General features: G+C 47.4%; 1 protein-coding gene across 2 annotated transcripts in view; it reads left to right on the top strand.

Annotated features, from left to right (window-relative positions):
• Nucleotides 1–15,916, top strand: part of ARHGAP39 (Rho GTPase activating protein 39) — a 97,543-nt gene that overhangs the window by 37,364 nt on the left and 44,263 nt on the right. For both annotated transcript variants that reach the window (XM_064678357.1, XM_064678269.1), the window contains exon 2: nt 14,333–14,794. In XM_064678357.1, coding sequence (XP_064534427.1) covers nt 14,333–14,794 — 462 coding nt within the window. The remainder of the gene's footprint in view (nt 1–14,332; nt 14,795–15,916) is intronic.

Genomic DNA, 15,916 nt, shown 5'->3' on the forward strand with positions numbered 1-15,916 from the left:
GGCGTTCCCGGGATTTCGGTGCAGTTAAACACCCCTGGGAAACAAAATCCTGGGGGGGGAAAACCCATTCCTTGACAATCATCCAATGGGGATGGTTTGGGATCATCCTTGGGATCTGGAAATCCAGGGAAAAAAGCCCCGTGTGTGTCCGTGACACCGTGTGGAAAACACCCCTCTCCATGTGTAATTGTCATCTGTAATATCCGGAATTAATTAGGACCAGGAAGGTCCCCCCGACCCCATGGAATGGTTTGGGATGGGAGGGGATCTTCTCCCAGCCCCTCCCACTAATCCCAGTCGGCTCCAGACCCCCTCCAGCCTTTCCAGGGATGGGGCATCCGGGGCTCTTCGGGTTCCCCCCAAACCCGCTCCCTTCCGGCTCCTTCTCCTCCTGCTCCTTCCCAACTTCCCCCCTTTCCCTCCTGGGGCTGGATAATGGGAAATAAAACCCTGGAGCCGCCGAATTCCAGCGGGGAACCCCCGGGGAGTTGGGGGTCGGGGCATTGGGGGCACCACAAACCCCGGAATCCGTGGGGGGATCGTTCCCCTCCGCCGGGAACGCGGCTTTTCCCGGGAGATTCCAAAGGGGGGGAGACGCTCCCCGACCCCCCCCAGAGCCTGAGGGAGGGCACGGGAAAGGCGGGAATGGAACCATCCGAGCTCGGAGCCGCTTCCAGAGGGGCTCCAGGAGAGCTGGAGGGACAGGGGATGGAGGGACGGGACACAGGGAATGGCTTCCCGGGGTTAGGTGGGATAGTGGGAAGGAATTCCTGGCTGGGAGGGGCTGGGATGGAATTCCCAGATTGCTGGGGATCCCTGGGGTCAGTTCCTCCAGGGAGGGGTCGGGCAGCAGTTGGTTTTCCCCAGGGAAAACGGGATGGGTGTCCATGGAAAGGCGTCGCTCCCGACCGTTCCAAGGGCCGGGGAAAGGGATTTTCGGGAAAAGGATTTTCAGGAAGGACTTGCCATGGGATCCTTCAGGTCCCTCCCAACCCAAAGCACCCTGTTTGTGGAATGACAGGACACAGGGAATGGCTTCCCAGGGTCAGGTGGGATATTGGGAAGGAATTCCTGGCTGGGAGGGGCTGGGATGGAATTCCAGAGGATCCGTGGCTGCCCTGGATCCCTGGGAGTGTCCAAGGCCGGGCTGGATCCCCCTGGGATGGTGGGAGCTGTCCCTGCCCCTGGCAGGGGGTGGGAATGGATGATCCTTAAGATCCCTTTCGGTCCAAACCATTCCGTGATTTCCGGGCTCGGTGATTCCAGGGGAGCAGGACAGGGACTGACCCCGGGATCGTCTCCGTGGCAAATCCACCCGGGAGAGTCCCCAGGGCCCCCACGATTCCCTGATCCCACCTCATCCCCGCCATCCCGGGGTCTGGGACGGGCTGGAACGTCCCACCCCCCATCCTGGGAAATTGGAAGCTCCGGGATGGGATTGGGACCAGGGCCCAGCAGGAATTCTGGCCCTCAGGACACGCTCCCTCCCGGCTCCCCATCCCGTTTTTATCCCTTTCCCCGCCCCTTCCCGCCTCTTTTCCCCTTTAAAATCCCCCCCAACAACCAGAAGGAAACCCCCAAACCCCCAAATATCCCGTTTTTTTTTTTTTTTGTGGGATTTTTGGAGCTCTGAGCGGGGACGTTTTCCCGGCAGAGTTCTCTCCCACCTCCCTTCCAGCTGCCAAATCCCCAAAATTCCCGACCTTCCCCCCTCCCCCCTCCGGCAGCTGACTCGGGATCCGACAAAACCCAAAACCTGCTGAATTCCGCCCGGAATTGCGATTTTTTTCCGGTTGTTTGTGGGTTTTTGGGGTTTTTTTTGCGTCCCAAAGCCCGTCCTTCACCCCCGGGAGGAGCTCGAGATTCCAGCTGGGAATCCTTGGGAATCAGCACTCGGCAATTTCCTGGCCTTTCATTCCCCTTCTCCAGAAAAAGCTCCGGATCCCTCCCCCCGTTCGTCCCCCTCCGGCCGGGGGGGGAATGGGATGATCGGATTCCGGGGGGGAATCGGCTCCTCCGGAGGGGTTGGATCCCAAGGACACCAGGAATTTTCCAGGGAAAAGAGCCCAGGGGTGTTTGAGCTCCTCTGTTTTGTGGGATTAACCAGCTGTGCCTCGTTTTTTATGGATAAAACCGGGATGGGGTCGGGTCGTTCCCGTGGGGATGGAGGGATGAGGTGGGATCGTGAATCCTGGAATGGGTGAGTGGGAAGGGGGATTCGGGATCATCCATTCCCACCCCCTGCCAGGGGCAGGGACAGATCCCAACATCCAGGGGGATCCAACTCCCCTTGGACACTCCCAGGGATCCAGGGCACTGGAAAAAAGGCGGATCTGAGGCCGCTCCTGTTTTAAAAACCTCAGGATGGGGACTCTGGAATTTTATTGGGATCAAACAGGGTCTGTTCCTGCTCAGGAGCTGCGAGCTCAGAGGTCACAATTCCCGTTTTTTTTCCCTTTAATTCCCTATTTTTCCCTGGAAAAAAAAGGCGGATCTGAGGCCACTTCTCTTTTAAAACACCGGGATGGGGACTCTGGAATTTTATGGGAATCAAAACAGGGTCTGTTCCTGCTCAGAAGCTGCGAGCTCAGAGGTCACAATTCCCATTTTTTTTCCCTTTAATTCCCTATTTTTCCCTGGGATCTGAGGCCGCTCCTGTTTTAAAAACCTCAGGATGGGGACTCTGGAATTTTATGGAATCAAAACAGGGTCTCCTCCCGCCCAGGGCCTGGCAGCAGGAGCCTGGTGGGAGCGGGGGGGTCGGAAACTTCGGGAAGAGAAGGGGATGAAGGGAAAAGGACCCCGGGAAGCGACTCCTGGTTCTCCCGGCTCCGGCTCCGGGCTCCTTTCCCCTGGAAAATCCCGGGGGAGGCCGGAGCGGGGAGGGCAGCGGCTCCGGAGGGTCTGGCTCCGCGCCAGGCCCTCGGGACCTTCCCCATCCCACTCCTTTTCCTCGGGAACGCGGCGGCGCCGGCGCGATTCCGGAACCCTCCGGAGCCGGGGGGGGACCGGGGGGATCCATTCCAGGGAAAGTTTTGCCCTCGGAGAGACTCCGGAGCTTCCCGGGGGGATGGGGGGCCATGGAGCGTGAGGGGCCGCCGGGATTCCCGTCGGGAATGAGGTGGGAACCGGGCGTGGAGCTCCGGAAGGCTCCGGGCGCCCGGAGCAGGTTTGACGGGAATGGGAGCGGGAATGGGAATGGGGGGGGGATTTCCTTCCCCCCTTTTCCAGACTGGGAAAAAAGAAAAGCTTTGGGAGGAGGTGGGAATGTGGGGAATGATCTGTGGGATGAGAAATCCCCGGAATACTTTGGGATCGGTGAAGTTTTGGGGAGGTGGGAATTTGGATGATGATCTGTGGGATGAGAAATCCCTGGAATGGTTTGGGATCGGTGAAGTTTTAGGGAGGTGGGAATTTGGATAATAAGGAAATGAAGGATCCCAAAATCCCTGGAATGGTTTGGGATTGGTGAAGTTTTAGGGAGGTGGAAATTTGGGGAATGATCTGTGGGATTTTAAATCCCTGGAATGGTTTGGGATTGGTGGAAATCTGGATAAAAATGATCTGTGGGATGAGAAATCCCTGGAATGATTTGGGATCGGTGAAGTTTTGGGGGGGGGTGGAAATTTGGGTAATAAGGAAATGAAGGATCCCAAAATCCCTGGAATGATTTGGGATCGGTGGAGTTTTAGGGAGGGTGGAAATCTGGATAATGATCTGTGGGATGAGAAATTCCTGGAATGGTTTGGGATTGATGAAGTTTTAGGGGATGGAAATTTGGGGAATGATCTGTGGGATTTTAAATCCCTGGAATGGTTTGGGATTGGTGGAAATCTGGATGATGATGATCTGTGGGATGTGAAATTCCTGGAATGGTTTGGGATCAGTGAAGTTTTAGGGAGGGTGGAAATTCGGGTAATAAGGGAACGAAGGATCCCGAAATCCCGGAATGGTTTGGGCTGGGAGGGGTTTTTGCGGGATCATCCCGTGGCAGGGACACCTTCCATGGGATCCTGGGATGCTCCCAGGGATCCAGGGGCAGCTTCTCTGGGAATTCCCTGCCAGCCCCTCCCAGGGAATGAATTCCAGGGAATGAATTCCCGATATCCCGCTCCCTCCAACCCGCATTCCCTGGATTCCCGCTGGCCCCGAAGCCCCTCAGTGCTGGAATGTGAGGAGTGGGTGGGACACCGGGAAGGAATTCCCAGAGGAGCTGTGGCTGCCCCCGGATCCCTGGGAGTGTCCGAGGCCGGGTTGGATCCCCCTGGGATGGTGGGAAGTGTCCCTGCCCGAGGGGACGGAACTGGACGATCCTTAAATTCCCATTCCCACCCAAAGGCCGGGATTCCCGGGATTCCCTCTTGGAAAAGCCTCAGGGAGAGTGGGAATGGCGGAAGGAGGGGACATCCAGAGCCTCTTTTCCTGGGAAGATGGAGCCGATGGGGCTTCCAGGCCGAGCTTTGCTGCTCCTCCAGCTCCCACAGGGAACGGAATTCCCATGGAAACCAACTGTCCTGTTCCCATGGGAATCTTCTTTCCCGGGGTTTTGGTTGGGATCCCTCCTGGGGGGGGTTTCCTTGTGCTCCCGGTGAAGCAGGAAGAGGTCGGATGTTCCCCCGGGAACATCGGAGTGGCCGCTTCCCGAATCCAGCCGGGATTCTCGGGAATGGGGGAGGAATTCCGGGAGCAAACGATCCCTGGGAGAGGGACGGCCTCGCCCTTGGGGGCTCCTTCCCATCCCTCCTGGAGAAGGCCTTGGAGAAACGTCCCTTCCCATCCCAGAAACTCCGGATGGGATCGAGCCTGGAATGATCCTGGAGATGCTTCCCAGCCCGCAGAATCCTTGGAAAACAGCTCCGGAGCCCTAAAATCCTGGGATCTGCCCCACCAAACCTGCTCCGTCCTCCTTTATCCCGAGGGATGAAGGCCTCGGATCCCGGCTCCGACATCTCCCAACGCCCGGGATGGGGGGTCTTTTCCTTGGGAACGGGGGTGTTTCCTTGGAATTGCTGCCCCTCGGGACCGAGGGAATCAACTTTGGGTTTGGGATTTCGGATTTCACGGGGGTTTTGTGTTTGTTCCGTGCTCCGATCCGGAATTAAACCCTGGAAGGGGCGGATATTCCGAGCGGGGCTTTGGAGAGCGGAGCCCTTTTGGGGTCGGTCCTGTCGCAATTAAGGGCGTGGAACTTAACGAGCGTTAATTACCCCCGAGTGGGGAGGTCGAGGAGCCAAGTGGGAGTTTGGGAGAAGGGATTGGGGAGGGAGGAGGAACATCCCAAATCCTTCCCCTTCCTCAAAAACAGAGAAACGAAGGAAAACCGGACAAAATCCCTCTCCTGGGAACCGGGGGGGATTTTGTGGGAGCCGGTTCTGCCCACGGAGTTGGGATCCAGGGGGGGATGGAGGGGGGTTTAATGGGAATAACGGATTTGGGATGAGTTGTGGGAAGGGACCGAAGGAAAAGTTGGGAGAGTTTCAACCCCTTCCAGGGCCTGGAGGGGCTCTGGGAGAGCTGGGAATGTTCCCCTGGAGAAGGGAAGGATCCAGGGAGACCTTGGAGCCCCTTCCAGGGCCCAAAGGGGCTCCAGGAGAGCTGGAGAGGGGCTGGGGACAAGGGCTGGAGGGACAGGACACAGGGAATGGCTTCCCAGGGTTGGGTGGGATAGTGGGAAGGGATTCCTGGCTGGGAGGGTGGGGAGGGGCTGGGATGGAATTCCCAGGGGAGCTGTGGCTGCCCCTGGATCCCTGGGAGTGTCCAAAGGGGGGTTGGATCCCCCTGGGATGGTGGGAACTGTCCCTGCCCGTGGGAATGTGGCGCTGGAGGATCCTCTCACTTTATATATTCAATTTTTTAAATTTTCTATTTAATTTTACGTATTTTATTCCATTTAATTTCATTTTTTATTTTATTTTCATGTGATTTATCTCCATTTAATTTTCTTATTTTATTCCATTTAATTTCAATTCTTTATCTTCATTTTATTTATTTCTATTTAACCCTGCCTATTTTATTCCATTTAATTTCATTTTTTTATTTTTTTATGTGATTTATCTCCATTTAATTTTCTTATTTTATTCCATTTAATTTAATTTCATTATTTTAATTTTGTGATTTCTTTCTATGTCACTTTATGTATTCTATTTTTTAAATTTTCTATTTAACTCTGCGTATTTTATTCCATTTAATTTCATTTTTTTATTTTTTTATGTGATTTATCTCCATTTAGTTTTCTTATTTTATTCCATTTAATTTCAATTCTTTATCTTCATTTTATTTATTTCTATTTAACCCTGCCTATTTTATTCCATTTAATTTCATTTTTTTATTTTTTTATGTGATTTATCTCCATTTAATTTTCTTATTTTATTCCATTTAATTTAATTTCATTATTTTAATTTTGTGATTTCTTTCTCTGTCACTTTATGTATTCTATTTTTTAAATTTTCTATTTAACTCTGCGTATTTTATTCCATTTAATTTCATTTTTTATTTTTTTATGTGATTTATCTCCATTTAATTTTCTTATTTTATTCCATTTAATTTCAATTCTTTATCTTCGTTTTATTTATTCCTATTTAACCCTGCCTATTTTATTCCATTTAATTTAATTTTTTATTTTTTTATGTGATTTATCTCCATTTAATTTTCTTATTTTATTCCATTTAATTTAATTTCAATATTTTAATTTTGTGATTTCTTTCTATGTCACTTTATGTATTCTATTTTTTAAATTTTCTGTTTAACTCTGCGTATTTTATTCCATTTAATTTCATTTTTTATTTTATTTTCATGTGTTTATCTCCATTTAATTTTCTTATTTTATTCCATTTAATTTCAATTCTTTATCTTCATTTTATTTATTTCTATTTAACTCTGCATATTTGATTCTATTTACTTTCATTTTTTATTTTAGTTTTATATGATTTATCTCTATTTAATTTTCTTATTTTATTCCATTTAATTTCCTTAATTTCTTTATTTTCATTTTATTTATTTCTGTTTAATTTTCCATATTTTATTCCATTCATTTTAATTAATTTATTTTAATTTTATATGATTTATCTCTATCTGATTTTCATTTTTTATTCCATTTAATTTCATTTCTTTATTTTATTTTTTAAATTTGTTTCATTTTATGTATTTTATTTCATTGATTTTAGTTTCTTTATTTTAATTTTCTATGATTTATTTCTATTTAATTTCAATATTTTATTCCATTTCCTTTCATTGCTTTATTTTAATTTGATGTGATTTTTTCTGTCTCATTTTATGTCTTTTCTTCCATTTGATTTTAGGTATTTTATTGCCTTTAATTTCATTTTTATTTTATTTATTTCTATTTAATGTTACGTATTTTATTCCACTTCATTGATTTATTTTAATTGTTTATTATTTAATTCTATTAAATTTTCTGCATTTTATGCCATTTTCTTTCATTTATTTAATTTTATTTATTTTATTCCATTTTATTTTATTTATTTACTTTTATTTTATATTATTTTTCTTCTCTTTCATTTTATTTCTATTTAATTTCGTGTATTATCTTCTCTTTCATTTCATTTCTTTATTTTAATTTCCTTCTGTTTAATTTTATGTGTTTGATTCCACCGAATTTCTTTTTTATTTTAATTTTACATTATTTATTTCCATTTAATTTTTTACCTCATTTCATTTAATTTTTAATTTTATTTTTATATTATTTTATTCTACTTAAATTTTGTGTTTCATTCCATTTAATTTTATCGATTTATTTGCATTTTTTCTATTTAGTTTTATGTGTTTTGTTCCCTTTAATTTAATTTCTCTTTAATTTCCTGTGTTTAATTCCCTTGGATTTTCTGTATTTTATTGGATTTAATTTTCTGTCTTTTACTCTCTTTTATTTCATTTCTTTATTTCAGTTTCCTCTGTTTTGTTCCATTTCATTTGATTTCTTTATTTCCACGTTATGTTATTTTTCTATTCAATTTTATGTATTTTCTTCTTTCATTTTATTTATTTATTTTCCTTTTATATTTTTCTCTTAATTCCTGTGGATTTCCTTCATTTAATTTTACTTCTCTCTCATTTTCTGTATTTTATTATATTTAATGTGCATATTTTATTTCATTTAATTTCTTTATTTTACTATTATTTATTTCTATTTAATTTTCATACTTTGCTCCATTTCATTTTATTTATTTATTTTCATTTTAGATTATTTTTTCTATTTAATTTTCTCTATTTCCTTCTCCTTAATTTTACTTCTCTTTAATTTTATGCATTTTATAATTTTTAATTTTATGTATTTTATCATATTTAATTTTATGCATTTTATTTTATTTAAATTTATGTATTTTATCATATTTAATTTTATGCATTTTATCACATTTAATTTTCTGCATTTTATTTCTATTTAATTTGATGAATTTAATTCTATTTTATTTCATTTCTTTATCTCAATCTTACCAATTTTATTCCATTTATTTCCTATTTTTTATTTTAATTTTCCATTATTTATTTCTATTTCATTTTGGTATTTTGTCCCTTTACTTTCATTGATTTATTTTTATTTATTATTTATTATTCATTATTAACTTTACATTATTTTTTCTCTTTAATTTTCCGTATTTCCTTCCCTTTAATTTTATTCCAAATCTCAGGTTTTAGGGTCCAAATCTCAGATTTTAGGGTCCAAATCTCAGATTTCGGGATCCAGATTTCAGGTTTTAGGGCCCAAATCTCAGGATTTGGGATCCACATCTCAGGTTTTGGGATCCAAATCTCAGGTTTTAGGATCCAAATCTCAGATTTTGGGGTCCAAATCTCAGGTTTTAGGATCCAAATCTCTCATTTTAGGATCCAAATCTCAGGTTTTGGGATCCAAATCTCAGGTTTTGGGATTGAAATCTCAGGTTTTAGGGTCCAAATCTCAGGTTTTGGGATCCAAATCTCAGGTTTTGGGATCCAAATCTCAGGTTTTGGGATCCAAATCCGTTTGTAGGATCCAAATCTCGAGTTTTAGGATCCAAACCTCAGATTTTAGGACCCAAACCTCTGGTTTTAGGATCCAAACTTCCAGTTTTGGGATCCAAACCTCAGTTTTTAGGAGCCAAATCTCAAGGTTTAGATCCAAACCTCAGGGTTTGGGATCCAAATCAGTTTTTAGGACCCAAACTTCCAGTTTTAGAGTCCAAACCTCCAGTTTTAGGAGCCAAACCTCAAGTTTTAGGATCCAAACCCCGGGTTTTGGGATCCAAACCTCCGCTTTTAGGAGTCAAACCTCAAGTTTTAGGATCCAAATCTCAGGTTTTGGGATCCAAATCTGTTTGTAGGATCCAAATCTCGAGTTTTAGGATCCAAACCTCAGATTTTAGGAGCCAAACATCCGGTTTTAGGATCCAAACTTCCAGTTTTGGGATCCAAACCTCAGTTTTTGGGATCCAAATCAGTTTTTAGGACCCAAACTTCCAGTTTTAGAGTCCAAACCTCCACTTTTAGGAGGCAAACCTCGGATTTTAGGACCCAAACTTTCATTTTTGGGATCCAAACCTCTACTTTTAGGAGTCAAACCTCAAGTTTTCGGATCCAAATCTCAGGTTTTGGGATCCAAATCCGTTTGTAGGATCCAAATCTCGAGTTTTAGGATCCAAACCTCTGGTTTTAGGACCCAAACATCCGGTTTTAGGATCCAAACTTCCAGTTTTAGCATCCAAACCTCAGTTTTTAGGAGCCAATCCTCCAGTTTTGGGATCCAAACCTCAGTTTTTGGGATCCAAATCAGTTTTTAGGACCCAAACTTCAGTTTTAGAGTCCAAACCTCCAGTTTTAGGAGCCAAACCTCAAGTTTTAGGATCCAAACCCCGGGTTTTGGGATCCAAACCTCCGCTTTTAGGAGTCAAACCTCAAGTTTTAGGATCCAAATCTCAGGTTTTGGGATCCAAATCCGTTTGTAGGATCCAAATCTCGAGTTTTAGGATCCAAACCTCAGATTTTAGGAGCCAAACATCCGGTTTTAGGATCCAAACTTCCAGTTTTAGCATCCAAACCCCGGGTTTTGGGATCCAAACCTCCAGTTTTAGGAGCCAAACCTCGGGTTTTAGGACCCAAACTCAAGTTTTGGGATCCAGACTTTCAGTTTTGGGATCCAAACCTCAGGTTTTAGGATCCAAATTTGGTTTTAGGATCCAAACCTCGAGTTTTTGGATCCAAACCTCAGTTTTTAGGACCCAAACTTCTGTTTTAGCATCCAAACCTCAGTTTTTAGGAGCCAAACCTCGAGTTTTAGGATCCAAACCCTGGGTTTTGGGATCCAAACCTCCACTTTTAGGAGGCAAACCTCGGATTTTAGGACCCAAACTTTCATTTTTGGGATCCAAACCTCCACTTTTAGGAGGCAAACCTCAAGTTTTCGGATCCAAATCTCAGGTTTTGGGATCCAAATCTGTTTTTAGGACCCAAACCTCAGTTTTAGCAAGTCCAAACCTCAGTTCTTAGCATCCAAACCTCTGGTTCCGGGATCCAAATCTGTTTTTGAGATCCAAACCCCAGATTTTGAGATCTGAATCTCAGGTTTTGGGATCCAAATCCGTTTGTAGGATCCAAATCTCGAGTTTTAGGATCCAAACCTCAGATTTTAGGAGCCAAACCTCAGTTTTTAGGACCCAAACTTCAGTTTTAGCATCCAAACCTCCAGTTTTGGGAGCCAAACATCGAGTTTTAGGATCCAAACCCTGGGTTTTGGGATCCAAACCTCCAGTTTTAGGATGCAAACCTTGGATTTTGGGACCCAAACTCAGGTTTTAGGATCCAAACTTCCAGTTTTGGGATCCAAACCTCCACTTTTAGGAGTCAAACCTCAAGTTTTAGGATCCAAATCTCAAGTTTTGGGATGCAAATCTCAGGTTTTAGGATCCAAATCAGTTTTTAGCATCTAAACCTCAGGTTTTGGGATCCAAATCTGTTTTTAGGATCCAAATCTTGGGTTTTAGGATCCAAACCTCCAGTTTTGGGAGCCAAACTTCCAGTTTTAGCAAATTCAAACCTCAGTTTTTGGGATCCAAACCTCTGGTTCCGGGATCCAAATCAGTTTTTAGGATCCAAACCTCCAGTTTTGGGATCCAAACTTCAGGTTTTAGGATCCGAACCTCAGGTTTTGGGATCCAAATCTCTTTTTAGGACCCAAACTTCCAGTTTTAACATCCAAACCTCCACTTTTAGGAGTCAAACCTCAAGTTTTAGGATCCAAATCTCAGGTTTTGGGATCCAAATCCGTTTGTAGGATCCAAATCTCGAGCTTTAGGATCCAAACCTCAGATTTTAGGAGCCAAACATCCGGTTTTAGGATCCAAACTTCCAGTTTTGGGATCCAAACCTCAGTTTTTAGGAGCCAATCCTCCAGTTTTGGGATCCAAACCTCAGGAATTGTTGTTCCGCTCACTGAGGTTGGTCATCTCCGTCTTGAGTTGTGGAATCTTTGGTTGGAAGGAGCTGCTGGATTCCCGTGGGAGCTGGGAAGCAAAGATTGGTCTGGATGCCTTGGAAAAGTGGGATTAGTGGGGAAAAGTGGGATAGAGCCGAGGAGGTGGAAGGGGGAGGAAGGAATTGTTGTTCTCCTCATCCGAGTGGGTCGTGTCTGTCTTGAGTCGTGGAATCCTTGGTTTGGTTTGGAAGGAGCTGCTGAACTCCTGTGGGAGCTGGAAAGCAGGGATTGCATGGAAACCCTTGGAAAAGTGGGATTAGTGGGAAAAAGTGTGAAAAGTGAGGTAGAGCTGAGGAGATGGAAGGAATTGTTCCCCTCACCTCAGTGGGTCGTGTCTGTCTTGAGTCGTGGAATCCTTGGTTTGGTTTGGAAGGAGCTGCTGAACTCCTGTGGGAGCTGGAAAGCAGGGATTGCTTGGAAACCCTTGGAAAAGTGGGATTAGTGGGAAAAAGTGGGATAGAGCTGAGGAGATGGAAGGGGGAGTCAGGAATTGTTGTTCTCCTCGCTGAGGGTGGTCGTCTCCGCCTTGAGTCGTGGAATCATTGGTTGGAAGGGGCTGCTGAACTCCTGTGGGAGCTGAAAGCCAGGGATTGGTCTGAATGCCTTGGAAAAGTGGGATTAGTGGGGAAAAGTGGGATAGAGCTGAGGAGATGGAAGGGGAGGCAGGAATTGTTCTGCTCACCCAGGTGGGTCGTGTCTGTCTTGAGTCGTGGAATCATTGGTTTGGTTTGGAAGGAGCTGCTGGATTCCCGTGGGAGCTGGGAAGCAGGGATTGGTCTGAATCCCTTGGAAAAGTGGGATTGGTGGGGAAAAGTGGGATAGAGCTGAGGAGATGGAAGGGGGAGGAAGGAATTGTTCCCCTCACCCCGGTTCCTCACCTCCATCTCGGTTCTGGCGGGAAGGGACCTTCACTCCCTCCCCTTCCCATCTGACATCCCCCTTCCCCCCGGGGGTGTTTTCCAGGCTGGAATGGGTGGAGATCATCGAGCCTCGTACCCGGGAGCGCATGGAAACCCTTGGAAAAGTGGGATTAGTGGGAAAAGTGGGATAAAGCTGTGGAAATGGAAGGGGAGTCAGGAATTGTTGTTCTCCTCACTGAGATTGGTCGTGTCTGTCTTGAGTCGTGGAATCTTTGGTTGGAAGGGGCTGCTGGATTCCCATGGGAGCTAAAAGCCAGGGATTGGTCTGAATGCCTTGGAAAAGTGGGATTAGTGGGAAAAAGTGTGAAAAGTGGGATAGTGCCGAGGAGATGGAAGGAATTGTTCTCACCCAGGCCGATCATCTCCCTCTGGAATCGTGGAATTGTCGGTTTGGTTTGGAAGGAGCTGCTGGATTCCTGTGGGAGCTGAAAAGCAGGGATTGGTCTGAATCCCTTGGAAAAGTGGGATTAGTGGGAAAAGTGGGATAAAGCCGTGGAGGTGGAAGGGGGAGGAAGGAATTGTTGTTCTCATCCAAGTGAGTCGTCTCCGCCTTGAGTCGTGGAATCTTTGGTTGGAAGGGGCTGCTGGATTCCCGTGGGAACTGGGAAGCAAAGATTGGTCTGGATGCCTTGGAAAAGTGGGATTAGTGGGGAAAAGTGGGACAGAGCTGAGGAGATGGAAGGGGAGTCAGGAATTGTTCTGCTCACCCAGGTGGGTCGTGTCCGTCTTGAGTCGTGGAATCCTTGGTTTGGTTTGGAAGGAGCTGCTGAACTCCTGTGGGAGCTGGAAAGCAGGGATTGCTTGGAAACCCTTGGAAAAGTGGGATTAGTGGGAAAAAGTGGGATAGAGCTGAGGAGATGGAAGGAGGAGTCAGGAATTGTTGTTCTCCTCACTGAGGGTGGTCGTCTCTGTCTTGAGTCGTGGAATCTTTGGTTGGAAGGGGCTGCTGGATTCCCGTGGGAGCTGGGAAGCAAAGATTGGTCTGGATGCCTTGGAAAAGTGGGATTAGTGGGGAAAAGTGGGATAGAGCTGAGGAGGTGGAAGGGGAGGCAGGAATTGTTCTCCTCACCCCAGTGGGTCGTGTCTGTCTTGAGTCGTGGAATCTTTGGGTTAGTTTGGAAGAAGCTGCTGAATTCCCGTGGGAGCTGAAAAGCAGGGATTGCTTGGAAACCCTTGGAAAAGTGGGATTAGTGGGAAAAAGTGGAATAGAGCTGAGGAGATGGAAGGGGGAGTCAGGAATTGTTGTTCTGCTCACTGAGGTTGGTCGTCTCCGCCTTGAGTCGTGGAATCTTTGGTTGGAAGGGGCTGCTGAACTCCTGTGGGAGCTGAAAGCCAGGGATTGGTCTGAATGCCTTGGAAAAGTGGGATTAGTGGGGAAAAGTGGGATAAAGCTGAGGAGATGGAAGGGGAGGCAGGAATTGTTCTGCTCACCCAGGTGGGTCGTGTCTGTCTTGAGTCGTGGAATCATTGGTTTGGTTTGGAAGGAGCTGCTGGATTCCCGTGGGAGCTGGGAAGCAGGGATTGGTCTGAATCCCTTGGAAAAGTGGGATTGGTGGGGAAAAGTGGGATAGAGCTGAGGAGATGGAAGGGGGAGGAAGGAATTGTTCCCCTCACCCCGGTTCCTCACCTCCATCTCAGTTCTGGTGGGAAGGGACCTTCACTCCCTCCCCTTCCCATCTGACATTCCCTCTCTCCCCTTTCCCTTCCCCCCGGGGGTGTTTTCCAGGCTGGAATGGGTGGAGATCATTGAACCTTGCACCCGGGAGCGCGTGGAAACCCTTGGAAACCCTTGGAAAAGTGGGATTAGTGGGAGATGGAAGGGGAGGCAGGAATTGTTCCCCTCACCTTGGTGCTCACCTCGATCTCCGATCACCGGGCAGTTGGGATGGGAAGGGACCTCCTGACTGACATTCCCTCTCTCCCCCTTCCCCCCGGGGGTGTTTTCCAGGCTGGAATGGGTGGAGATCATCGAGCCTCGCACCCGGGAGCGCATGTACGCCAACCTGCTGACGGGCGAGTGCGTGTGGGACCCGCCGGCCGGGGTGCGCATCAAGCGCACCAACGAGAACCAGTGGTGGGAGCTCTTCGACCCCAACACCTCCCGCTTCTACTACTACAATGCCACCACCCAGAGGACCGTCTGGCACCGGCCCCAGAACTGCGACATCATCCCCCTGGCCAAGCTGCAGACCCTGAAGCAGAACACGGAGTCGCCGCGGGCGTCCACCGAGAACAGCCCCGGGCGCAGCAGCAACGTCAGCAGGGAGGGGAGCACGGGGTCGTCCCTGGAGCAGGAGCTGGATGGGGGAGGAGGAGGAGGAGGAGGAGGAGGAGGAGGAGAGAAGGTCCCGGAGCAGAGGGCGGGCAGGCAGGGCCCCCAGTACGGCCTGGGCAAGGAGGAGGTGGAGAGGTAAGGGATGGGCGGGGTGGGGTGGGGTGGGGGTGGGTGGGGCAGGATGGGTGGGGTGGGGCTTGATGGGTGGGGTGGGATGGGTGGGGCGGGTGGGGCAGGATGGGTGGGGTGGGGCTTGATGGACGGGGTGGGATGGGGATGGGTGGGGCAGGATGGGGAGGGTGGGGTTTGATGGGGGGGTGGGATGGGGATGGGTGGGGCAGGATGGGGAGGGTGGGGGTTGATGGGGGGGGTGGGATGGGGATGGCTGGACGAGGCGGGAATTCCGGCGGGAAAGGGCGGAGAGCAGAGCCCTCGTGCCGAGGATCCTCCGTTCCTTGGGAGAAGGGGTTTTGTGGATCAAATCATCCCTTGGGATGTGTCTGGGGGAGGGAAATCCCAGGAAAAAACATGGATTTGGGGGGAAAGGATGGAGAGGAAAAGAGCAGAGAGCAGAGTCTTCATCCTGAGGATCCTCCCTTTCTTGGGAGAAGGGGTTTTGTGGATCAGCTGAGCTACTCCTGGGTCTGCACAGGGTTTGATCCTCCATGAATCATCCCTTGGGATGTGTCTGGGGGAGGGAAATCCCAGGAAAAAACGTGGATTTTGGGGAAAGGATGGAGAGGAAAAGAGCAGAGAGCAGAGTCTTCGTCCTGAGGATCCTCCCTTTCTTGGGAGAAGGGGTTTTGTGGATCAACTGAGTTACTCCTGGATCTCCACAGGGTTTGAACCTCCATAAATCATCCCTTGGGATGTGTCTGGAGGAGGGAAATCCCAGGAAAAAAACATGGATGGAGAAGAAAAGAGCGGAGAGCAGAGCCCTCGTGCCGAGGATCCTCCCTTTCTTGGGAGAAGGGGTTTCATGGATCAGCTCAGCTGTTCCTGGGGTTTGATCCTCTGTAAATCACCCCCTTGGGGTGTGTCTGGGGGAGGGAAATCCCAGGAAAAAACATGGATTTGGGGGAAAGGATGGAGAGGAAAAGAGCAGAGAGCAGAGTCTTCATCCTGAGGATCCTCTGTTCCTTGGGAGAAGGGGTTTCATGGATCAGCTCAGCTGTTCCTGGGGTTTGATCCTCCATAAATCACCCCCTGGGGGTGTTTCTGGAGGAGGGAAATCCCAGGAAAAAAACACGGATTTGG

Source organism: Pseudopipra pipra, chromosome 1 (genome assembly GCF_036250125.1).
Source record: "Pseudopipra pipra isolate bDixPip1 chromosome 1, bDixPip1.hap1, whole genome shotgun sequence".
Lineage (NCBI taxonomy): Eukaryota > Metazoa > Chordata > Aves > Passeriformes > Pipridae > Pseudopipra > Pseudopipra pipra.